Source organism: Pleurodeles waltl, chromosome 6 (assembly GCF_031143425.1).
Source record: "Pleurodeles waltl isolate 20211129_DDA chromosome 6, aPleWal1.hap1.20221129, whole genome shotgun sequence".
Taxonomy (NCBI): Eukaryota; Metazoa; Chordata; class Amphibia; order Caudata; family Salamandridae; genus Pleurodeles; species Pleurodeles waltl.
In genome coordinates this window covers 1,607,719,822-1,607,745,297 of record NC_090445.1, presented here as the reverse complement: position 1 = coordinate 1,607,745,297, position 25,476 = coordinate 1,607,719,822, and the positions used below count along the sequence as shown (strand labels likewise).

Below are 25,476 nucleotides of genomic sequence, written 5' to 3'. Positions count from 1 at the left end.
GCAACAAGTGGTCAAGTCAAGGAAGCTCCAGGCTCACAGTCCAGGCCGCCCTGAACACTGTCTAACAAATGGGTGCCCTAATCTTTATCCCAGGGGCTGGGTCCTTATTTAAGCTACGCAGATGGGTGCCTCTTTGGGCAAAGTCCATAGTCTCAAAGCAGCCGGGCTGACCAGAGTGAACAAGGAGAGCAACATCCCTCCAGGCCCCAAAGCAATGTGCAGACTCATTGTGGCCCTGCCCAAAGCCAGCACATACCAAGCCAACACGTCTTCTCCTCCATGGGGCTACCCACAAACAGCTACTTGGCCCTGGCTCACTCACCGCACCACTCAGGTAGGAGTACTCATCCAGACAAGCAAGAGCAGCCCAAAGCTTGTTGACTCACTAGTCTACCTTCATCATAACAGAACCTCTCTCACTGCCCAAGATCTCAGTCGTCAGGGATGGGGCCTAACAGGCCAATTAAGAGCTGCTGCTACCCCTCTGCCTACTCCACGGGCATAGAATCCATTGCAGGCAGAAAGATCAGCCTGCAACAACCATCTTGACATGCTCGCCATGCCACCTGTCCAGGCCTAATAACCTCATACGTTACTATTGAGCATTACTTCTGGGATTAGAGCTACTGTGTAAGTTAGTTTTAACGCATTTTCACCTCCAAAACCACTAACAATTTCCTTGCGCTATCTGGTCACAGAAGTGCTATTACCCCCACCACTGTTGATTTCATTAGTTCAAAACACTGATGCATCTCGCACTTGATCCAGGAAGACCAGAAAAAAAATAACCATACAAATAAACAATAGGCCTGACATAACACACTTGGGCATACATTGTGTAAATAATTTATTAAATAAAAATCATCAAAATGTAAGTTTTAAAGATTACAGCAGATTGTTTTATACACATCTAAAAAAGTTTCAATATTACATTTTATAAATCGGTAAACGAGAATGTAGCTGAAAATTATGTTGCAGAGTCACCACCACTGCAACCTCTGAGTAATTTCGAAGCCCAGGAAGCCGTTGTGCCAACATCAGGCATGCCATCTCGACCCACGATCCATGCAATCGTGTGCATCCTGTCTATCAACAGGTAAGAAACCATTGTTACTAGATGAGAGGATTCGGTAAATTGTTTTAAGGCCAGCGACATTGGTTGAAGACATCGAAGTCCTACTTGGCTTCAATTCTCAGCAAAAGGAACAGAGAAGTACATGTGCATTTCTCAGACAGTCTAATGTCCAACATACAGGTATCTGTTAAAGGCACACTCACCATTACTTTATTTGCTTCCTAAAACTCCCAGCTACAAAGAGCAACTGTGAAATGAGCACTAGAATCTGATATATTATGTTGAGGGCAAAGGGTGAAATTTGCAACACATATAGACCACCTCCTCAAACATATAGGACGACTATTAATGCACCACAATCATAGTGGAAAAGCATATCTAAAGATCTAACCATCTGAGGCATCCGCTCTAGCATTTTGTTATGGGTGAGCTTTACAAGAGCAACGTTAAAAGATACACTTGCGAATTTCATAGGAATACTTATTACCACCCCTAGTGATATCCTGGGATTTTGTTTAGGAAAAAAAGGTCCCACATTTAGCATAGTCTAGCATTAAAGGAACGGGATTGGGTGCGAGGATGTGAGACGTACAGTCATTAAGATACAAAAATAGACGTAGGTGACAGAAGTGAGGTGTTTCTGGGACAAGTAGCAGCTAATGTAAGTGAGATGAAAGCTAGTAAAAACTGCTGATTTTGGTTCAGTGCTTTCTGTAAAGTGCAGAAGATCGACATCTTCATCTAGCAGTCTTTGGGCATCTGTCATGAGTTGAGAAGTCTAAGAACAGTCATGTATTTAGGGGCAGAATGTGGGTTAAAAACAAAGCAAGACAGAAAAAAAACACAACAGACCCAGACCCTTCAAGTAATGGGGTTGACTTCGGGCATTTCAGCCTGGCCCTCTGACAATGACATTTTGTTTCTGATTACAACCTGGTAAGCAATTATAACGTTTAGGAGCACCAACCTCTGGAACAGTATAAACTGGAGTTCAGACACTGACAGGGGGAAACACCACGCAGTCGACTGGACTGAGCTTTCCTCTTTCACAGGAACAATTCAGAGCCGGGTTTCTAGCAGAGTTAGTATCACGCAAAGGCAGTGTGGCACATGTTTCTAATACCTGGATCGTTATCTTCCACTGTCAGTCAGAAACAGCAGAAAGTAGATGCATGCTACATTTTTAGCAGCACAGTTTCGTGTGATACTAAAATGTCTCCAATAAAAAGCTCATGTTATACACAATATAGTCTGGAACAAACAGTCAGGAGTGCAGAATCTTCACCTAAGGTCCATTACTTGCAGGAGAAGAATTATACAAATGATTATCCTATTTCAGTTATTAAATACTTAAAAACAACATACAAAGGACATGAAATTAAACGTAAAATGTAACCAAACATGAAAGTTTAAACTGGTCCGTCTGTCGACTGGATAGCACACAGTGAGGGATTCAGTAGCACGTTGTTTTTCTTTCATAAGGCATTACGTGTGCTTAATATCTTCAGCAGTAAATATGTTAGTGCACAGCACAGAGAAATTGTGCAAGAAAGTCTTAGACAGCCCCACTTTTACCATCCAAATCGGCCACAGGAGTGAAGCCGCCGTTGGAAATGAGGCGCTAGAGAATCGATAACCTCTCAGCTACGCCCTTTTCCTTTTTAGCACGGAATGTCTACAAAGCCATTCTCTAAAGAAGAAGCATTCAGCGGGAAATCCAGTGGCTTTGGCATCAGACGTGTTCGGTCTTGACCTTGCAGAGCTGCCTCTCAGGCACCATCACATTCAGTAGACTAATCTCCATTGGTAATGCTTGAATTCACGCTGCTGCAGCTCTGTTCATAAGATGGAGGAGCCTCTGCAGAAGAAATGGAAGAAAGTTAAAAGCTCGGAAGGGGGTAATATTAAGAAAAGGATCATGGAGCTCCTAGGACGTTTCCTTATTTTTAATCCTGTTTATTTTAACAAGGTTTTATTAAATATGAACACTTGCAGATTATTTGCGCAAAATATGATAGTGCTAGGTCATGGGCCTATAAAAGCCCAATTCACTGTAATAGCAACGATGTGAAATACATTTTAAGACGAAAGTTTAGTATATTTAATCATTATTCAAGACATTAACAGAAAACAGTATACGTCGACATTTGGATACACATTCTTCGAAAATGCGAAAATAGCCTCAACAGCCTTTAAGCATCAGTTTCACAAAGAGGAAAGCCATAGTTGAATGAAGCTAGTTCTATGGCTAACTTATTCTTCCTGCTGCCCAAGATTCCTATTTTGCTAGGTAAACTTATTTTAACAACAACGTTTGCATCACTCTAAGAACTAACACCTTGGGTGCTAAGACCGTGCTGGCCATGTCCTCAGCACCCTCGTTCAGGTGCTGAAGACGTGTCCAGCACGTCCTAGCACTCACATGGGGGAAGCGCTGCCGCTCTCTCCATGTGCCCCTTTGCAACATGCACCCATCAGCGATGGCAGCAGAATAGCTTCCGCTGCCACCCCTACCCCAGTGCGATGAAGACGTCAGCACGCACATGGCACACTGGAAGCCATTTGCATCTAGCACATCATGGTCCAGGACCTTTTCAAGGTAGGTCCGCTTTCTGGGGGAGGGATCTGGGTTGAAGAGGTGCACCAGGGGAAATTAATGAGTTTTGCTACACCCTCCAGTGTCTCTTAAGTACATTCCTGCTGTGGGACTGCAATCATGCATCAGTAATTCACCCACTAGACACCATGGATGTCTTTTTGGTGTGGGGAGCGTCTAAGATTGGCCAGAATTGCCCTTCAAAATACCTTCTGAACGCTCCTTCGTCTTCTTTCTTCTCTACTCCAGCAAGCCGTGAGTCAAGTATACCTTTTCTCTTGACTGGTTTTATTCCGCTGTGTGTTTAAACATGTCAGCGCGTGCTTTGCCTCCTACACAACTGTAGATTTCACTTTGCTTTAGCAGAGTGGGCCACTGATCGCTCGTCTGTGGTCGCTTTTTCCACCCCTTGATTAATCTGAGCCCATGGGCGCGACGCATTTAGCTGACCGCTAGAGGGCCACACACCAAGCATTCAGTTTCACTCACTTTCAGGCAGTGAAATGCACCGGTCCGCTATTGCATTTCAAACACCTACATGGGGATTGTACACGATGCAGGACCCTTCTGATTATATGGGGGAGGAATCCAATGAGTATTTGGAGGAGGAAGAAATAACCTATCTCCTTATTGATAACGATTTTTGCCATTCAATGGACATGACACATTCAAAGCGGGCTCCCAGACTGTGGCGCCCTTGAAGAAAATACTCCAAATACAAAACGTAGTGCCTACAATCTCTCAATTCAAGGAAGAGTCCTCTGGGCCTTCAGCCTCCTTACCTCCAGGCCAGCCTCAGGCACCATCAGACCTTATACGCAAACGCGCACACAAACCAGGGGTCGACCTGGATGCCTTCTCATGCTTAAAAACGGCTTTCATGGTGTCACATCCTCCTCCCCATTCCTAGTACCTCAAAAGCACCCCCAGCTCCCCCAGTCGGATACTGTGGATGGGGCAGATTCCCCCACAGACATGGATGGTGATGGGGAACCCACTAGGCCTTGGCGTCTGTCCAATACTTCATCATTGTCTGAGGAACATAAGTCAGATCGGGGGCCCTGCAGGGCCAGATGCTGATATGTTTGACCCAGCTGATTTACTGAACCCACGCTCTATGCAGTGGTCCCCAGCCCCCAAGGTAGTGGCCTATGTGGAGGGCCACTTGTGGAAACTCTTAGATAATGAGGTCAGCAGTCGTCTACAGGCAGAATGCCAGCACCTTTCGATGGACAGCAAGGTTGCCCTCACCCCAGACATTGATGAAAGGACGGATACCTTTTTAGCCAAATTTGTGAAGGATCCTAAGAAAGGGTTAGACCGCTCCTGGCGTTCATGAAAGGACAAACTGCTAGACGTAGCAGGTCCCTTAACAAAAATCTTGGACATGGCTGAGGCCTTGTCTAGCTGGGCTCAGCAAGCCATTGTCTTTCTGGGTAACACAAATTGTGCTATCTTCACTGAGAGACGCTAATCCCTGTTAATTAAAATGGACCACAAACTATGGAATTAGCAACATCTGAAGCAGGGCCCATTGCCCATTGGGGCCTTTTTGGCGCCCCCCTTCATATAGGAGGTAGGAAAATTCATCCGTGCATTCAATTCCCTGGATAAGGCTCAGACATCTATTAAAAGGATTTTCACGCCTCTGGTTTTTGCCCACGGCAGTTGTGGTAGGGGGCTCTCGGCTGGCCGTGGTATGTATCAAATCTCCTCCAGTGGACCTGGGATGCAGCGAAGACAGTGTCAGGACTCGTCCAGCTTCGAGAGCTTCTATCCTACCAGAAGTTACCCACACCATAGAGACCCCAGACTAGGCTCCGGGAACAGCGCAACCCTCAGTTCCTTTCAGGGTTAGTGTTCAACCCTATTCAGGGCACAAACTCGGGGGCAGACTGGTGGCCTTTTTCACAACTGGCAGGATCTCACCTCAGACGCCAGTGTACTTCAAACGGTAAGGGCTTTCACAGAGTTTTACGGTTCCCCTTTCATTTCGTTCCTGCTCGGCTCCATCCCTCTGGTCTTCTCAGCAATCTTTTCCTTGTGGAAAAGAGGGATGAAGGCCAATGCCCAGTGATAAATCTCAAACATTTTGAGTGGCTGGTATTCCACCATCTCAAAATGGAAGGAATACATCTCTGAGATCTGCTGCAGGTGAACGACTGGACGATTCCCATCTTCCCTTCCCACAGGCGCTTCCTACAATTCCAACGGTGGGCTCAAACTTTCGAGTTCACCTCCCTCCCTTTCGGTCTATCCTCTGCTCAGTGTTGTTTCACCATCATCCTCAGACCAGTGGTGGAGCACCTCCGGGCTTGCGTGATCAGGATGCTTTTTTATTTGGACAACATCTTGTTATTGGACCAATGTCCCAAGAGATTATTTGGGCATCTCCAACAGACCATCAACCTTCTGGAATCTCTCAGATTTGTGGTCAATGGGAAAAAAATCTTCCCTTCTGCCCTCCCATACCATGCAGTTCTTGGGGTTCCTGGTGGACTCTGTCCAAGCAACTCTGAGTCTTACCTCCCGGAAGCTATCCAAGATCAAGCATGAGCTCAAGAGGACTCTGGCCAAGCCCACCACGTCGTTGAGACAAATTGCACGCATAAGCCTTTTTCCCGGGTTCACTTCACTACCGTGTCCTTCAATGGCGCAAGATTTTCTACCTCTAAAAGGGTCTTACACATTCTCAGTCGGTTCCTCTTAAGGAGGTGGCCGAGCAGGAACTGTAATGGTGGATATCCCACATGGACACCTGGAATAGGTGGGCCATTTCTGGCTCTCAGCCAGACTTGATTATAAACTCAGATGCCAGCAGCTGAGGCTGGGGTGCCTGTTGCAGAGTTTGCCCTCCACAACATGGATAATGAAGTGGTAGTCCGATACAGCAACCATGTCAGAGGCACGAAATTGAACACCCTCTCGGATCTGGCTCGCGACTTCTGGTCATACTGCCTGGACAATCAGATCTCGGTAATGACAGAGCACCTGCCTGGGAAGTCCAACCAGGTAGAGTACTGGAAAATACTATACAGATATTGCAGCTGCAGACCAGACCAGTGGTGACAGATGCATTTCTCCAAGACTGGAGTTTGGTTGATGGGGTTCGCGTTTCCCCCCTTTGCCATGATCATGAGGCAGTCTACCCAACTTCGGAGACAGATGGCAGATTTGGTGGTGGTGACCCCAATATGGAGATCTCAAGTCTGCTTTCCAGTTCTGATGGAATTTTCTTTCGATTTTCCAATCAGTCTTCCCCTCTTTCTGTATCCTCTTCGGAATCCCCACAAGGATCGCTACTACCTAGTGTTAGAGGGCTCTCTCCGTCCCATGGCTTGGAGGTTTACAGGGAAAGCTGGAAAGTTCTGGTTGTTTCTCAAGAGGCTGTGGCACTTCTTGCCAAATCCTGGGCAGGCAGTACAACAAAGCGATACCTCTCGGCCTGGTCTAGATGGTTGGGATGGTGTTGTCAATGGCAATTGGATCCCGTGGGGACAGAAATTGTCAATTTCCTGAACTTTTCTAGCATCCTCGACTTTGGGTGGTCTGGCATGCAGATCCATTAACACCTTTCGCTCTGCCATTTCGGCAGGCCATATTTCGTTAGGTGGACATCCTGCTGGAAAACACCCTATTGTCTGTAAACTCCATAGAGGTATCAGACTGTCCCTTCCTCCAGGTCCCATATATTCTACTCTTTGGGACAGGAATAGAGTGCTGCGCCTATTCAAATCTTGGCCTGCTAACTAGTATTTGTCACGGAAACTGATGTCGGCGAAACTGGCTACCCTGTTGTGTTTAGTGTCCTGTCGTCACGTTTTGGATGTCAGAGCATTAGACATAACAGACAGTTCTGGATGGGGTGACATTTAACATCTGTAGAAGAACAAAATGCAATTCAAGGAGTGTTTCTTACCAGATGTTTCCCTCTGTACCGAAACTACATGTTGTCAGGGCTCTTAAGGTCTATGAATCCATCCCAGAGAACCTCCTCCCTCTGGGGGAGGGGGGTGTCAGTTAGTATTTGCCCTCACTAAACCTCCTAAGGCAGTTTTCTCCCCTACCATTGCACAATAGGTCAGGTGGGTCAGGCAGGAGGTTGGAAGTGACATCAGTGGTCGGAGCCCACTCAACAAGAGGGGCCATGGCCTTTAAAGCGCTCTCTTTGGGCACCAGATTAGAGGAAACCCTCAATGCTGCGGACTGGTCCTCAGATTCTACTTTTATTATTACCCCACAATTATAAAGTGCAACATTCAACTGGCAGGTATCTTGGTGTAAGAAGCACTACAGACAAAAACACATAATTAGGTGCAGATCTGACTTCTCAATTATAGCCCTGACTCAAATCTTCTACTACCTTTAAAGAGATTTACTTTAAAACAGTCCCAAATATGGCGTCACTGGTGTTGGAAAAGCTTTAAAGCAGCCTCCAGTCCAGCCACAGAATGAAAAATGTCCTAGTTAACGTAAAATGTCAATTCTATTGAGGACACAGGCGAGGATTATTTCCCTCCCTGAGTCATATCTCAGCCCCACCCAGTTCAAGGACTGACCTCTTCGTATATTTACTTTGAATCCTTCAAGTTAAGTGTAAATATACCTTGCTCTAATGTTACTTCCCCTGTGTTGGGTTTACGATTGTTCAGTATGATCTACCTTTGTACTAAGTAGTATTGATTCCAATGCTATGGACTTTAAGTTATATGATGTATGCTGGATCCTGACGGCTATGGTTGTAAGATGGTACATCTTCTGCATTAATATAATTAATCAACTATAAGTCATGATCGGTATTTGCTTCTGCAGCAGAGGCTGCATTTTGTGGATAATGCTACAGAATTGCCACAAGAGTACCCGGATTGTGACTGTCTCGTCAAGATTCAGCCTGTCCTTGAACATTTGTTAGATTGTTTCTAAGAGATCTGTGTTCCAGGGAAAGCAATATCTGTGGATGAGCCTCTAGTCTTGTTCAAGGGGCTTTTGCTTTTCCGACAAAGCATTCCCAGCAAGAGAGCATGCTGTGGTATTAAGCTGTACATGTTGTGTGAAATTGCCACTGGATATGTGTATAATTTCAGGGTGGACACTGGGAGGGGTTCAACTGATCCCCATGGTTGTCCTTTCACTTTTGAAGTCAGTGAAAAAATTGTGTGGGAACTTGCCAGATCACTTTTTCACAAGGGTCATCATTTATACATGGACAATTTCTACGCAGGCATGCAATTACTTAAATTGTTCAGAGTGGTCACTGTGGCATGTGGCACAATACACTCTAACCGTTAAGGTCACACTAAAAAGCCTGTGTGTAAAAACTTGAAAGACAAAAGGGCAGTGCTTTGCGTAGTAATGTGCTCCCTGTGAAATTTTCAGAAGAGATATCCATATGCCGACGACTATTCAGGATAAAAGTCCCGCACCTGTGAGTGTTTGGGGTCAGGCTGCAGAAGTGTGCAAACCAGTGTGCATTTTAGACTACAACAAACATGGGAGGTTTAGATAGATCAGATCAAAAGTTGGAGCCCAACAATGCAGCTCGAAAGTCCAGTATCTGATACAAGAAGTTGGCTGTTCATCCATTTCATTTAGCATCCTTCGATGCTTATGTTGTATTCAAAGGTTTTTGTCCAGAACCCAAGATTACTTTTATACAGTTTCAGCAGTGTATAATAGGAAGCCTTGTTGCTGCAGAGCAGGCACGCATTCCTAGAGTAAGAATGGTGGAAGATGTGGACAGATTGAAAGATCAGCACTTTTCTCAACACATTGCCCCAACACCCAAAAAATACTTTCCTTGAAGGAAAGGTAGAGTCTGTGCCCGAAGAGAATTATGAAAGGAGAGTTGTGTGTACTGCCCCGTGTATCCTTCTACTCAAGGCCTATGCGTGCCCACCTTTTAAATTTTACCATACATAACAACTGTTGGGAGCAACCATGACCTTAAAAGGCACTTGCCATTGCTCCATATTGCTATATATTTTCTGATTAGCTGCCTGGATGGCAGTAATTTGATGTGCTTAGTTATACCTGTTGTGTATGCAGTCATAGTTGGTATTTCCTATTCTACCAATAGGTTGGTTCTATCTATTTGAAAAAATGTGCTCTTTTTAGTTGGATGTTTTATGTTTTTTTCTGTCTTTGTAATCTGAACACTGTGGGAGTGTTTTTTTGGAATTGAAAGTGGTGTGGAGCTCCATGGTGATTTCTGAGTATCGATTTGCTGGAGTCTGGCTGGAGGTGTGTTTACTAGTGTTTGGCTGCCAGTATGTGTGTAGTGAGCAGCAGCAAGTCACTACACACACACCCGTCACTGAGTTGCTGGTCCATAGATTCTGCCAGCTGTCAAGTGGATTGCGATTGCTATGTCTGAACTGGCGTTTGGTTCGCTCCGCCAGATGCCATGGCATGTGATTGCTTTGTAGCTCTGTTTTTATGTGATTGTTGTAATGTGCTGGTCCCGGGCTGGAAGTGTGAATGGTTGTGTTCATGTGATCCATGAAAGGGGTGTGAATAGCCGGTAAAGCAGTTAGTGCCTTGGTGCGGCTATACAACTCACAAGCTAAGTCACTGGTTCAGTATTAAAAAAGTACAATTCTTATTAACAGTGATTTCTTTTTTCAAATTTTCGTGAAGTCTTTTGTTAATAAAATTTACATTTTGAACATTTCACTCATCCTGGTGCCAAATCCAACCTGTATGTGGGTGAACCTAAGATGTAGATTGTGGTGCAGTGATATTTGTCTTTCTTGCCAGGGTGTACATTGTTTTGAGGGGATCATTTAACAACCCTAGCTATTTTCATGAACTAGTGACGACAGTGTGGTGTCTTGCATGCATCCCACAAGGTTTTCTAACCCAGAAGCTCTTGCAATCTTCAAACATAGGCTAAACACATATTTCCTTAAAATGTCTGTGACTCAAAGTACTGGAATCTGCAGGGAGCCACAAATGTCCTGCCATCAAGAGTTCCCACATGTCACCTGATAAAAATGACACTTCACCTGAGTGGGTAGGCCTAGTGCCCGCAAACGTGACAGATCCATGACACAATGTGGCAAAATCAACAAAAGGGGTAGCTGCAGGTTTTGGGCCTGGGCTCGGCTGCCATCCAGGGAAGCTTACCAAATACAGGTATTTCTGAAAACTAGACTCCCAGGGGAGTACAGTGTGATGTGCCTCTCGTGGATTTATGTGATGTATTCTTCAAGAATCAGAAAGGTTCCACATAATCCCACCACCCCATGTTCCCCCACATGTCCCATAAAAATGCTGCCCCACTTGTGTGGCTGTGCCAGATGCTCGTGACAGGACCGTAACAAACTAAGGTCAATGGAAGTCCTAGCAAAGAGTCTCACTGACCTTTGTTAGATCAGTTTCTGTCACAGGCATCTATTTTAATGGCGAGGATTGGGGGAATAGTAGGTGGTAGGAAATTTGTTGCTCCCTACAGGTTCCAGAACTTTCCATCACAGAAATGCAAGGAAAATGTGTTTTTTAAAGTCAAAGTTTGAGGCTTGCAAGAGCTTCTGGGTAAGTAAACCTGGTGATATCTACATGTCATCCCACCCTGGTTTCCCCTCTAGTGTCTGGTTTAAAAATAATTGCAGGTCTGCTAGGATTCCCCCTTGGTGCCAGTTGAGCTAGGGGCCAAAATCAACACCTAGCCACATTGCAAAAAAACAGGGCCAGTTTTCAGTGGAAAAATGTAATGTATTCATGTTGCGGTTCGGGCCCTTTCTTATCACGGATACTAGGACTACCCACACAAGTGTAGTACTGTTTTTTATCAGGAGACTTAGGGGAACACAGAATAGTAGAATAAGTGTTAGTACCAAATATATTTCTCCTCGTCTGTGCCTTCCAGGTGTAAGTTAATGTGTAAGAAACAAGACATTTTGAGAAATGCTCTATATTTCACATAGTTAGGTGCCCACAAACTCAGAGATGTGCAGATAACCACTGTTTCCAAACTCTATATCTTGTGCCCATTTCAGAAATACATAGGTTTCCTTGATACCTATTTTTCACCCTATAGTTTACCATATGAATTGCTCTATACCTGGTACACAATGAACAACCACTGCAAACACTTTTGCAGAGCACTTTTTTCCTATCTGTCCCTAAAAATTAGTTTGCTTAAGTAACTGTAACTCATGCCCTAAGGTAACTATACCTCACGGCATGGCGAGGGATAAAGTTATAGTTACCTTAGGGCACGAATTATAGTTACTTGAGTTAACTATAATGTGAATTTCTGTGGTTTTATACATTTAAAACGTGAGCTTAACTATAACATCCCTGTAAACTTTGATTTTTTTAAGTGAATTTCTTTGTCGTTTTTAAATTCTATTTCCTTGTAACCATTGTTTTTTTCAGTGAATTTCCATGTTTTTTTATGTATAATACTTTTCATTACTATACATTTATCTAACCACTGCTGCACACAGCCTTTGGCCGTGTGTGGTGGCTGTTGGCCGTGTGCGGCGGCAGTTGGCCGCAGGGTCTGGTCTGCGGCCAGGCCCTGATACCAACCCCCTATAAGCACCCAACCTTGCGCCGTGCTGGGCCTTCGCCCATGCGCTGCACAGGTTGCATGCAAGGCTTGGCCTGCATGCAGTCCCTGCGTCCAACCTCCCTAACCACCCAACTCTTCCCCCTCCCCCCCAACCTTGCGCATGGCCCTTTCTCTCTGGGTGTGAGAATAGGTGTGAGAGGGTGTATCAGGGGTGAGTGTGCCTGGGTGCGAAAGTGCGTACATCAGTGTTTTAGTAGGTGCGCCAGTGAACCCGTGGGTCCGTGAGTCTGAGTAGGTGTGTGAGAGTGAGTGGGTCTGTGAGTGGGTGCATCAGTGTGAGTGGTGCTGTGAGTGGATGCACTAGGATTTGCATGGGTCTGAGTGGGTGCACTATGTTCTGTGAGTGGGTGCATAAGGTCTGAGTGGGTGTGGGAGAAAGACTGAAAAAGAGAAATTGAAAAAGAGTGAGAGCGATAGAGTTTAAGGTTTGACGAATCCAAGACTTCATCACCAGAGCAAAAGGGTCGGGGTGACTCTACCCTGGCCCCTCACAACCCCCCCACCCCCCTTTTTTTTAATTGTAATTTTTTTTTCTGGGACTCAGCTGAAACAAAGTCCCAAGATGGCTGCCAACACTTCTGTGTTTGAAGTTTTGACAGCCAATCAGACCTGTGCATTGGCCGTGCATGAGCTCTTTATCTTCAAACTCTCTGCTGCCAAAGATCTACAAATGTATTTTTTTTAAAATATTTCCCAAACTACTGGATGGATTTACACAACGTAACCTGCGTACAGAAAGCTAGCCTTCAGACAAATTTGGTGTAATTCCGTTCGATGGTTTGGGCTGTAGCAAAGTTCAAAGGTCCTATGGGAATGCAACTTTTATGACCCCCCCCCCCCCTCCTTCTGTTCTTGGCCCCCACTTGACAGATCACCCAGAGACTTTCAGTGTGCAACAAGAATCACCAGGGCTCTTTTTTGGGGAAATTTCTTGATTTGCAAACAGTGCCAAAGATATAGGCATGTCAAAACAACTCTAATTGTATGGAAACAGGGTCCTAACTATAATTACCTACTGGTGACCGCCACCAGGTAATACACACACATACATATATATATATATATATATATATATATATATATATATATATATATATATATATATATATATACATAAATGTATATACATTCAATATATATTTTTATAATTTTTTCCTGTGGCAACTGCTTTGACATACGTTACAATAACTGCACATTTGTTTCATTGTAGAAATATATTTAACATGTCATTGTCTACTTATGCGTATCTCAACATTTCTACAAAAGGATTACATGTATGCATATCAGGTAGTTAAGGCAAAAAGTGAGAAAAAAGAAAGAAAAAGAGATAACTGTATTCTTCAATTTTTCATGTATCAAAACATTATCATTGAGATAACCATTGCTATTTGTTGACAACATGTCTAAGTCTAACATCAAAACAGTGGTGCCCTTCTAAACTATCTGATCATCAATACCACTTGGTTGTTTGATCCCATGTCCACTACATATAGTCTGTCCAGTACAAGTACATCAAACGTCACTTGATATCGCTGGATCATACTGTTCATCAATGTCCAATACTGAGACACTGATCTTTGTCTCCCCATGACTAATCTCATCATTCTTAGCTCCCCTTTTGGTAAGGGGAGTTTAAGGTGGGTATGTTTTTTTGGGTGGTATGGGTTTTTTAGGGTTTAGAGTGGGTATTGGTTTTTGGGTGGTAAGGTTTTTAGGGTTGGAATGGTATTTTGGGTTTAGAGTGGGTATTGTTTTTTTGGGTGGTATTTGTTTTTAAGAGTTTAGGGTGGAAATGTTTTTTTTTGGTGGTAATTTTTTTTTTTTTTTTAAAGAGTTTACAGTGGGTATGTTTTTTTGGGTGGTTTTGGGTGGGTAAGGATGTTTTGGGGGTACGTGTTTTTAGGGTTTAGGATGGGCATTTTTTGGGTGGTGTTTTTAGGGTTTAGGTTGGGTATGGGTTTTTGAGTGGTACGGTGAGTTAAGGGGGTATTGGTTTTTGGGTGGTAAGAGTTTTTTGGGTTTAGGGTGTTAATATACACACACACACACATACATACTTACCACTTAAAAATTTACCATGCATATGCCTTTACCAAACATGATTCTATAATGAATATTTAATTGAAAAGGCATGCATGGTAACATTTCTCCTTGTAATTGAATGTGTGGTAGTGTTGCGGTTGTTGCAGTAACTGCGGGTAACTGCACGAGTAGTTATGGCATGTGTGGTTCAGTCAGACAACCAGCATTTACATCGCAGTACATTTGAGACAGCATGCATATCTACCAAACTCTAAATCAGGGACAGTTTGGTAGATATGCACCAAACTGCCAGTGCATACCCGGCATGAGGTGTCAGAGATAGATGCACTAACTAGTTTAGTTAGACCTGAAACATAAGCCTGAAACATAGCTTGAGGGGTAGCTGGATAAGGTGTGCATGTGAACAAAAAAACAGCAATTTTGATACAGACAATCAAAAGTGCTTCTTTGCAAGCTACATCTGCTAAACTGAGTATGTTTAATATGTTATTTACCTTCAAGTAACATTCTTTGGGATAAATAAATCTAACCACAGATTCTGTATCTTGTGAATTTCCCAAGGTGCCTGAATGAATACCAAAACACTTGCAATAGCTCATGCACAGTGGGAGGGTATAAATATGAATTAGTTTTACTTTGTCCAACCACCAGGTATAACATGGATCTGCACACAGGCACCACCAGAACGTCTGCTTTTTCATTGTTCTTTTCTGTGCCCTCGAATACAGAGCGCGACCAGGATTTTGAGAACCTCAGAGTGCAAATCTAACTTGGCCCTTCACTAACTATCAAATCTCCAGTCTACATAACAGGCAAGAGGATGGGCATTGAGGAATGTCCAGTAAGAATATCCACCAGAGATAGCATCACCAAAGGTAAGTAACTTACTCTTCTGTTGGCTACTTTTATGCAAAGATTTCACACATTTTTAATCACCAAACAATGCCGACTCTAAGGAAGTGGGTATGAGGAGTGAACTTTACATCAGTAAGTCCTGCAGGATCAAGGGGGCAAAATAATCCCCCTTGCAGACCAGAGTCTCGATATAGTAGTGCCTGGTGAAAGAGCGGATAGATGCACATGTGTCTGCCTGGAAGATGTCCAAAACAGGGACAGAATGGCACCAATGGAGGAAAGCCTCTGAGATGTAGGAAGATGGAACCTGGGCTTGTTGGTGGAAATACAGACCTGAAGGTGGTCTGCTTAGCTGCTGTGAACCAGTCGTCAAGCAGCCTTGACCTGTGAAGATGGGCTATCATCAATGACTTGTCATTTGCAAATATTTGCAGAGCGGTTATCTGTGTGACGGGTTGGATGGTAAATTGGAAGTGGTGTGACCCTAAAGTTATTTCCAATAATTCTGCTGGACCAGCACATGAAAACATGAGTCCTGCAGGTCAACGTACATCATCTAGTCCTTTGGGTCCAAGGACCGCAGAACCCACGGAAGTGTAATCATTCTGAACTACCTGTTGGGGAACAAATTCAATACTCTGCAATCCAAATTTGGTGGCAGGCCTCCACCCTTCCTGAGGAGCAGGAAGTACATGGAAAAACAACCCAGTCCCCCTCCTCCTTGGGTAAGAGTCCTCTCACCCCAATGGCAAGTAATATCACTTCTATGAAAAGAATAGGAGTATGACCTGCTGATGGCATAACAAAAACCAAAGGAATGTAATGTTAGGATGCTCAAGAAGGGAGGGGCATAACCCTGCTGAAAATTATGCCCTTATGCAATCTTGAGGACCCATTGGTCTGACATAAGAGCACCAGTAAGGTAGACAGGACTGGATCTGGCACCCCAACTGGCCCTAATTGCTGACTGCGGTAACAATAAAGCTGCTTGGTAGCAGTGGCATCTGTCAAAGGAGGACTGCTGCTGCTGTCGGCGAGCTTGTCCATCTACCACTGCTATTAGACCTGGAGCAACAAAATAGCTGAACTGGCTGCTGGACCAGCTGCCACTGACGATCATCAAGACCTCTAAAGAACCCCCAATCTTCCAAAATTACTGATGCATTTGGCAGACAGGGAATGCATTCCTAAAAAACGAGTCATTGCTGTGCTGTCAAAGCATACTAGAACCTGCCTTCTGGGCAAACAATCTAGCCCCAAAGAAGAGCCTGTCCACGAGAGAGGCTTGGACAGCCCTGGAAAAGCCATTGGCACACAAACCTGTGGCATCTGATTAAAACACTTATGGTCATAGCCTAGGCAAAACAATGTGTGGTATCCAGTCTGGTGTATATAGGGAGATTCATAATGACTTCATACACACAAGGTTTTGGGTTTCTGCACAATCCCTGTGCCACTGGAATAATTACTTAGCAAAGGCACTCAATCTTCCACAAAATTCTGATAATTCACCTGGGTTGTTAACTTTAAGTTCAAAAATATTTTATTGGCATTTAGAATCCTCAACAGAAGCCATACAGTCTTGTGTGAGATAATCCAGTGCGCTAGGTGTCTGAATGCTGCTACATGAGCTATGTTTTGCAGGCCAAGATCCAGGTACATTTGGGTTAAGGATGCATTTTGGGGTAGGCCAGGACCGATCTCATAAAAACGTTCTCAGCTTTTTCCAATCCTCCTACGTTATGTGCACCTAATAACTCTGCACCGTAATGTGCAACAATAACCCCTTTTGCTCGGTATATTTCAATAACGGGGGCAGCTGGCCAGAACATGCATGTTTTCAATTCCCTTAGTAAAGCAAAGCTAATGGGCTGAATGTTAAGCTTGCTTTTGGAAACATGTGGGGTCCAAGCTAGTGTGTTAGAAACCCTTATCCCTAAATTCTTTGACTTATTCTAAATACATTTGACCTGGCTTCACCTTACCACTTTATGATTTGTGGGGGCTGAATGCCATAAACTTTGTTTTACTAATATTGATCTCTAACCCAAGTTTATTACATGCCTCTGAAAATCTATTCCATAAGTTTTGAAGCCCCATTGGTGTTCTCGATACACGTAGTGTTATCATCTGCCGACAGAAATTACGCTACAAAACAGCCTGCGATCTTAGGTGGGTCTCTGTTACAGTTGGGCAGGGACTGAATTAACCCATTAATATACAAAGTGAACAGAGTTGGGGCCAGAACAAACCCTTGCCTCACCCACCTGCCCACCTTCACACATTCAGTAAGCTCCCCATTTTGCCCCAATCTTATCTGTGCCTACTTTCTCTGGTGGAGCCTTATAATGTAGTCCGGAAGGCCTAACTGTTCCAATGCTTCCCACAACTTGCACCTAGGGGTAAGATTAAAAGTGGCCTGTAAATCCACAAAAACAACATATACATGTTATTTTTTAAACACCACGTATTTCCATAATATTATCATAAACCTAAACACCTGATCAACTGTGCCTGTTTTTTCCCTGAACCCAGCCTTTAGGGGTGAAAAGATCTTTTTCTCCTTGTCCAATCCAGTAATCTTCCCAACAGATGCCTGCAGAACAATTTTTGAGTTATGACTATAAGGCCAATAGGCCTATAGTTTGTAGGATCACTTTTGTTCCCCTTCTTATATACTGGGACTACCTTTGGCCCTAACCATGAATCTGGGATCTGCGCTCCTTTTAAAATAGCGTTAACACATTGATTAAGAATAACGCTCCATACTCCTCTTTAAGAGAGGTACAGGGTTCTTCGGGATTTTATCTAGATCTGGTGCTTTCCCATTCAGTAATGTGGAGAGGGCTAGCTTAGTTTCCTCTGAGCTATAAGCAATAGGTTCTACTTCCCCTACTACCCTATGAGCACCCGAGACTGGTAATCCAACTGTCCCCATAACCTTGGGACTCTGACCAGCATAAAGGGTACTAAAATGGCTTTCCCACAACGGTGATCAAATATGATAGTCTTCTTCTATGGTGTGGCCCCTGGTGCCCTTTGCCACTAATTCCAAAACAATTTACTATCCTTAGTTTTAGCCGCGTTGAGTAGATCTCACCACTGGCTTTCCTTCCAGTCCCTCTTGGCTTCTTTTTGAGCTTTTATATAAAGATTCCTCTTATAGGCCACTGCTATTCTGCACCCAGATTTCAGTGCTCTGATCATTTCCCCCCTTGCTACCTTACAAGATTTATTGAACCATGTGTTTTTTTTTTTTTTTTTTAGTTTTTTTTTGGGAACATTTAACAGTGCTTTTCACTTTAAAAAAGAAGGATTTAACATCTTCCATTAGCTTACAATAGATGTTTACAATCCACTGTATCTCACTCTCACGGTTGCTTAAGTCTATAAGTTCCTATACTACTTTATTATATATCCTGGCCATATCATCTTTGCTTCCCTCAATCTTGGGCCATTTAATCCTTTTTCTATTGTATTTTTAACTATGGGATATGTTATCACGCTCACTGGAGTAGTTGTAGAGTCGAAAAACTTTATCTAAATCTTCAGCCAAAGCATTATGATCGCTATTGTGCTTATAAATTATCTCTATATCACTTGTGTTGTCATGATCATAAATCTAATAGAATATAGTTCATTCTTGAGCAACAGTTAGCCCTCTTAAATGTGTGCTTTAGCTGCTTATCTGAATTTGAGTGCCCATTACAAGCTTGCAAGCCATGCGCTTTAGTGTTAAAGAAGCAATCTGAAAAGCAACTTTTGTATGCCTGGCTGCACTCGCTTGACCCAACCGGGGGGATTCCCAACTCCTCATGTTCTGGCTTAGAAGCATCTGCCAACAGCTCTGAGGGTTCAAAAGTTGTATTTAGATCTCCTGTCACCAAAAGGAAATCAAATCCTTCAGTCCCTTCCAAAAAAATCATCCACAGCAGATACTGTGGGGGATTCCTGATGCTGCGTCGGGAATCTCATATATATTGACCACAAGTGCTGATTTTGACCCCTGTGTTTTTGTTAATTTGAGCACCAGTATATCTCTAGAACTAACTTCTATTCTATTTATGGTACATTGCAGATTGACATTGCCCCATATAATAACTCCCCCGTGAGCCGTCCCATTGTTGAAGGAGTTGCTTCAATACTATTAGTCAACCCCACCCAATGGGCCAATCCTGTAGCCCATGTGTCATGGAAGAGGCATACATCAAAGCCATCTATAAAATTCCCCCAACTCTCATAGTTAAGCTTAGACTTGATGCCAGCCAAATTCCAAGAACAATGTTTTAGCTTCCAAGTAGCTATAGGCAAGGGAGGGTGTGTAGAGGTCCTTACGTAACCCCTTAGCTCACTGCCTAAAGACTGCCTACCACCACGCCCCTTGAATTAGTGTCAAGGACTCCAACTTATTAGGACCAGGAGCCCGCAATCCCTTCCATCGACCTACCATAATGTTGTTCCCTCTTTTGTGCAGCCCCTTCACCCTCTGAACCTATAGTAGATGGTCTATTATGATGGCGTCAGTCCAGGTCATCCAAGGTGGCTAAAGGCTCAAAGGAATTGTGTTTTGGGGCTGCAAATAATGGTTTTCTCCAATTTGACTGGGATGTGTGTGTAAACAAATATGCACCAATTCGGTCAATTGCGCTATAGAAGTATCCCAATGGAACCACTTGACTGCTATTCACAGGATGATGTGCTTAAGAGCTGAGGGCATTAAGGAGGCATTTCACATAAGCTGGTGACTTAAAGCTTACAATCACAAGTTACCACTTTTGACCCTAGGCCAATCCAGGAGATTCTCCCAACCATTTTTATTTCTGTCTGGAGATTTATACATCTCCCCATTTGGGAGGGTAGCCAATCCATTGTTTTATTTTTTAAACTATAAAAATCCTAGACTATATTTGTGGCCAGTACTGGCACATTTTCTAAGATCAAAACATATGGAGTGCACTCAGGTGGAAGTTGGACAAAGAACGACTATTTAACCCCCTTATTAAATATTGGGTTTTTATTTGCCGCAGGCCTCCTAGCATCGTTTGATGATACTCCTACCTTTATGTCTTGAGCACCCTCTACAGATTCAGTAACTGGCCTGGAAATATTGCTTAACACAACTGGCTCAGATACTTGGGGGCAATGCTCCCCTGTGCTAACAGAACCATTACTCAAGGTGCTAGTTGCCGAAATGACCCTAGCTGTCTTAACCAGAAAATCAGGTCCAGAAGCAACCTCAGCAGTGCTGGTTAAGTTGTCGGCAGAACGCATCAGACCCAAACAGTTAAGTTTTGCTTTTATAATTTCTTAACAAGAAAAAAAACAATTCAGACTTTTCCGCCAAGAAAGTCTTAAGGTTGTCACAAATAGCCTTTCATTGGATAAAGGTAGGGCCCCCAGCTAATGATTCCATGCTGGACTGCAGAACAGGTTGTAAAGAGATTGAGTGTGCATGGGCTCTTGGACTTTGCCCCCCAGTCTGCCTTTTTCCTTTTCCCGGACTGTCCTCTGGTTTAGGCACCGCTTCAGAGGAGCGTGCTCAATTCCCCCATATCTACAGTCAGTGGGGTGATAATACTAGCTGGGTCAAAAAGACCAGTGTGACTCGAGCCTTCCTCTGCTGTAGAAAGTGTCCTATGAACATTCGATGCTGTATTTGGTATATTTGCAGTCTCTTGTAGGTGAGGCAGAGCTTGTAGGAGATGTCAGAGGTGAGATTACTGGCAACTTAGTGCTCTGAATTTCTTCATTAATAGCCCGACTGCCCGTTTAAAAAAAAACAAAAAAAACACCAAGTGCTGGCTCTGACACCCAGCTCCCTCACGTTAATGTAGCTGGAACCTTGCACTTACCCATGACCACACAGTACCAGAACTCCATGATATTACCCAGACAAAATTAAGGAGGGACATGCCCAGCCCGGACTCTTCTGGGCACACCATCGGCCCAGGCTTCACCCGCATGTGTCCCACACAGTGGGGGAGGTGTCCCAGATTTATGCAGCGGCTGATACGATTGCAGAGCGACAAGCAGCTCCAGTCGCAATAGTATATGAGGCCCATTGCACTTGGCCTCGTCAGTGGTGTCCCGTGGGCTGCGAGGGAGGTGTGCACCAGCTGATGCAATTGCAGAGCGACGAGCAGCTACAGCTGCAATGGTATATGGGGCCCATAGTCCTTGGCCCCATCAGTGACACCCTTAGTAGTGGGGGAGGTGTCCCAGATTTATGCACTAACTGCCGCAATTGCAGTGTGACGAGTGGCTCCTGCAGAAATGGTATATGGGGATTGTAGTCCTTGGGTCCCATCAGTGGTCTACAGACTTCAGCACACTCCATTTTCCCTCCAGTTCTTTTCTGATCCCAGCATTGACTATTTCACTGCAATTCACATTGGGCAACGGAATACCAGCGGGGTTGCTGGCATTGCCATTCCTCCTGCCTCCCTGGGATCAGTTAGGGCCTGATTTAGATCTTGGCGGAGGGGAATACTCCATCACAAATGTGATGGATATCCTGTCCGCCTTAATATGATCCCATGATAACCTATGGAGAGTGTAATAAGGTGGACGGGTAATCTGTCACGTTTGTGATGGAGTATTCCCTCCGCTAAGATATAAATCAGCCTCTTAGTAATTTTGAGAGGGGCTGGCTCATTTGCCCCTCCACACAAAGTACATCAGTTGTTGGATTTAAATAGCACATCCTGCCAAACCGGAGGGGGCTGAAATAAAGGAGGCAAGGGAGAATATTCATTTTGACTGTGTAAATCATACCCTTCTACCAATCTGTGAGCTAAAAAGGCCATTCCACTCCTAAGTCCTGTTTTATCAACACTGCTGGGGGTGCTAATTAACATCAAAGAATTCTCCTAGATTCTTGGGGATATTTACACCCAGATATTTGATGGACCTCCTAGCTCTACGAAAAGAGAGCATTTGGCTGAGTTTAGCCACCTCATCCTCTCCGAGGATCAAGATTTAGGGACTCTGATTTATCAAAATTAATTTCATAGGCCGAGAGTTTAAAAGGATCGAAGTATATCTATGACCCCGGAGAGGGGAGACCAAAGAGAACCCAAAACAAGCACAAAATTGTCTACATACAATGTGATTTTGCACTCATTTGCACCAAATGTAATTCTCTTGATCAATTCTGATTGCCTAACTAAGCAGGCCAGATGCCCCATAAGGAGGGCAAAAAGTAAGGGAGATAATGGACACCCCTGCCAGGTGTCTCTATCCAACGCCTGAGAGGTTCAACTATTTAAAGCCACTCTAGCAGTCAGGTGAGCGTAGTTAGAAAAGACCATGCCCTGGAAGCCTGGGCCTAGTCCCACCTTCAGGAAGATGAGACGAAGGAAAGACCAATCCACCCTGTCGAAGGACTTCTATGCATCTAATGAGAGGACTAATGCAGGGACATTAAGTGTGACCTTTTGACCAGGTGGATAGTTCATCTAACGCGGTCATGGGCCTGACGTTCCTGGGAGAAAAAAAAAAAAAAAAAAAGAGTCTGATCGGCACAGACCAGGGAGGGCAGGACCTCATTCACTGGGGTGGCCAGAATCTAAGTATAGAACTTTGCATAGATATTCAGCAAGGCTAGGTGAATCGTCTTTCAAAACTGAGGCTGCCAGAATTCCAAACAGTATTTAAATTCTACTTATAGGAAGATTCTTGTCTGCCAGCCTTTAATTCATATTAGGACAGCCTTCAAATCATATTGAGCTACTTCTCAGCCCCAGAGGTGTTAATGTGTTCCCCTTTCTTTGCATCACTGCTGTCAGAGTCATACTGACACTCCAAAGTAGCTCAGTGGGGAGAACCACACAAAACATTCTCTAATAAATAAGACTCCACAGTCCATCTTAGAGGCAAGTTCACATCTTGGTCTCCAAATCGCTCCTAAATTTCAGGGGCCAATCCAGAGTCCTTGAAGTGATGCATCAGCAATATCTGTCCCCTACATTCGGTAGGTGCCACCTCAATTTCTTCAAAGATGGTCAGATATCAGTTTAGGTTCAAATCAGAAAGTTCACTCTCTTCAGTCTCAGAAACATGTCCAAACAGTCCACTCCTAGTTTGGATCTAAACAGGTCAATGTTTTTAAGATAGCACTCCTTAAACAGCTGGCTTAACATATCCAGATTACCCTCCAGCCAGTCTTGTTATATCAACACTGCTGCTTTGTATGTTGTAAGGATGAGCCCCACACACAGCTTAGAGGCAAGGACCACATGATCTATCTAAACTGATCTGATAACCCCTAGTGCAGGATGTTCTCATGTCTGTTTTGGATTCCAATTCCCTGGGGCCCAGTTCAAGCCGTAGACTTTAAACACTCCCAGGTAACTCCATTTCCTCTCCGAGATGGTCCAACAGCACCCAGAGGTGTCACGCTTTATAGCATGTTTCAAAGGCTGGAAGAGGGAACCCTCCTTTCTCACATAAGGCAATTCTTTTCTGGCCATCATAGCTTTTGTTTTATCCCATATAATAGCTCTTTTTCTAACATATAAAATGACAGTTAAATAACGTTTTGTGGTGAGTTCCATGAAAAATTGAGGGTGAAGAATAGTTTGTCCTGTTGAGATATAACTTTAGACATCTGCTCACGTTTAGTGTGCAAGGTCCCACCTGGTGCATGCACAGGATCTGAAAGAACGATTTGAGGGTATCAGTAGATAAATATGAAATTCCATCAGAACCTGCGGAATAAACCGTGGATTTGATTTGAGCAGTGCCATTTCGTTCTTACACTGTAAATAGGACATTTCTATTATGAATGCAAGGTTTTTTTTGACTAACTCCTTTGGCCTGTGGAAAAATGTCCTACAAGTCCATAGGACTGTCTAGGTATGAGAACATATAAAACTAAGAAGCCAAGCCAACAAACAACAATCCTGCATTGTGATGATGGATCTGCTGAAGGAAATTGCTCAGGATTCATGTGTGCCCCCAACGGATTGGTGGTACTTAGGCTATTTGCATGAGTTTCATGAACTATCATGGTGCTTGGGTCACGCTGGTGCGATTAAGATGACCCACCATGGTTCCCTTTTCAGTTTCTCAATGACATTTGCAATCGGTTACCTTAATGTGGTAAAGGAAACAGACAGATACTGGACTCCATTGCTAGTCTAGTACATGCTGTATCAGCAGCATTCCTAATAGCAAAGCAGTATGAGGCATATCCCAGGTGACGTCATGCCTTGTAGTCTTTTAAGTAGTTGTACCTTGACATTTGGTCTCTTTAGAATCTGACTTGTCAGGGCTGCTACCCCAGGGGTCGCCAAGCTTTTCTGCATGGAGAGCTACTTCTGATCAGTAAAAATCATAGCGAGCTAATGAAGGCTAAACAACTCATACATTATTCCAGACACACCCACACCCAGCTTCATTGACTTTAAGCCTAATGTGCATAGAGCCAGATAATATGGTTTGAACAAAATACTCTGACTAGGAACATGACAGGGCTACTATGTCTACTCGCCACAGGGAGCAAGAGGCCCGCTGCTTGTAAATGTGACACTTTGAAATGGGAGAAAATTAAAATGAAGAATTAAGGTAATCATTAAGGTAACCATTTTAATTTTCTCCCACTTAATAGCATTCAGAAACATAATTTTGTTCTCACCCTCCAATATTGAGTTTATATAGACTTATTTAAAGAATTAAATAACTTAATGCTTCAGTTCTTAATCTCTGTGCCTCATCCTGGCTCATAAGTGACTCCAGGACAACTCATTTTCAGGCTCTGCTATCTGCAAACTGATGATAATAATGTAAAAAAAAAACACCCATTCCTTAACTTTAAGAGGAACGTGTGACTGTGTACTTATTTAAAAATAAACACAGGGCCACAAGCCACTCTGCAGGTTTCTGGGAGCTACTGGGAGCTCACGATCCACTGGTTGGAGACACCTGCGCAAGACTCACTTGTCTGTCATGCGCGGCATATGCGTTCATCTTTGGTGTCGAGTGTCCCTAGGAAATGAATTTTGTGTGAAATGGTGCAGGAAAGATTGCTCAGAGACCTAATTCGTGGAGCAGCTGTGTGCAGACTGTTACAGGTTGTTTGTGGTTAGGCTATAAATGCATATGATTTATCAGTTGAGGAATGTTGACCCACGTGTCCGAGATATGCTGCCTCTGGTGCCACAAATGTTGTGAATATCATCAGAGCAGACTTGAGGCCAATATGCAGCACTCTAAAATGGTAAAGGTAACAGACCACTGTTACCCAAAAAACATTTGATAACTAATTGGGTTGTGATAGTAGGCATCTTGCAGGTTTAAGGATGCAAGAAATTCTCTCTCCATTAGAAG

General features: G+C 43.8%; 1 protein-coding gene across 2 annotated transcripts in view; it reads right to left on the bottom strand.

Annotated features, from left to right (window-relative positions):
* Nucleotides 1-830: 830 nt before the first annotated feature.
* The window catches only part of ARRDC1 (arrestin domain containing 1), a 499,552-nt gene continuing 474,906 nt past the window's right edge, over nt 831-25,476 (bottom strand). For both annotated transcript variants that reach the window (XM_069241475.1, XM_069241474.1), the window contains one exon: nt 831-2,933. In XM_069241475.1, coding sequence (XP_069097576.1) covers nt 2,869-2,933 — 65 coding nt within the window. In that variant the 3' untranslated portion in view covers nt 831-2,868. The remainder of the gene's footprint in view (nt 2,934-25,476) is intronic.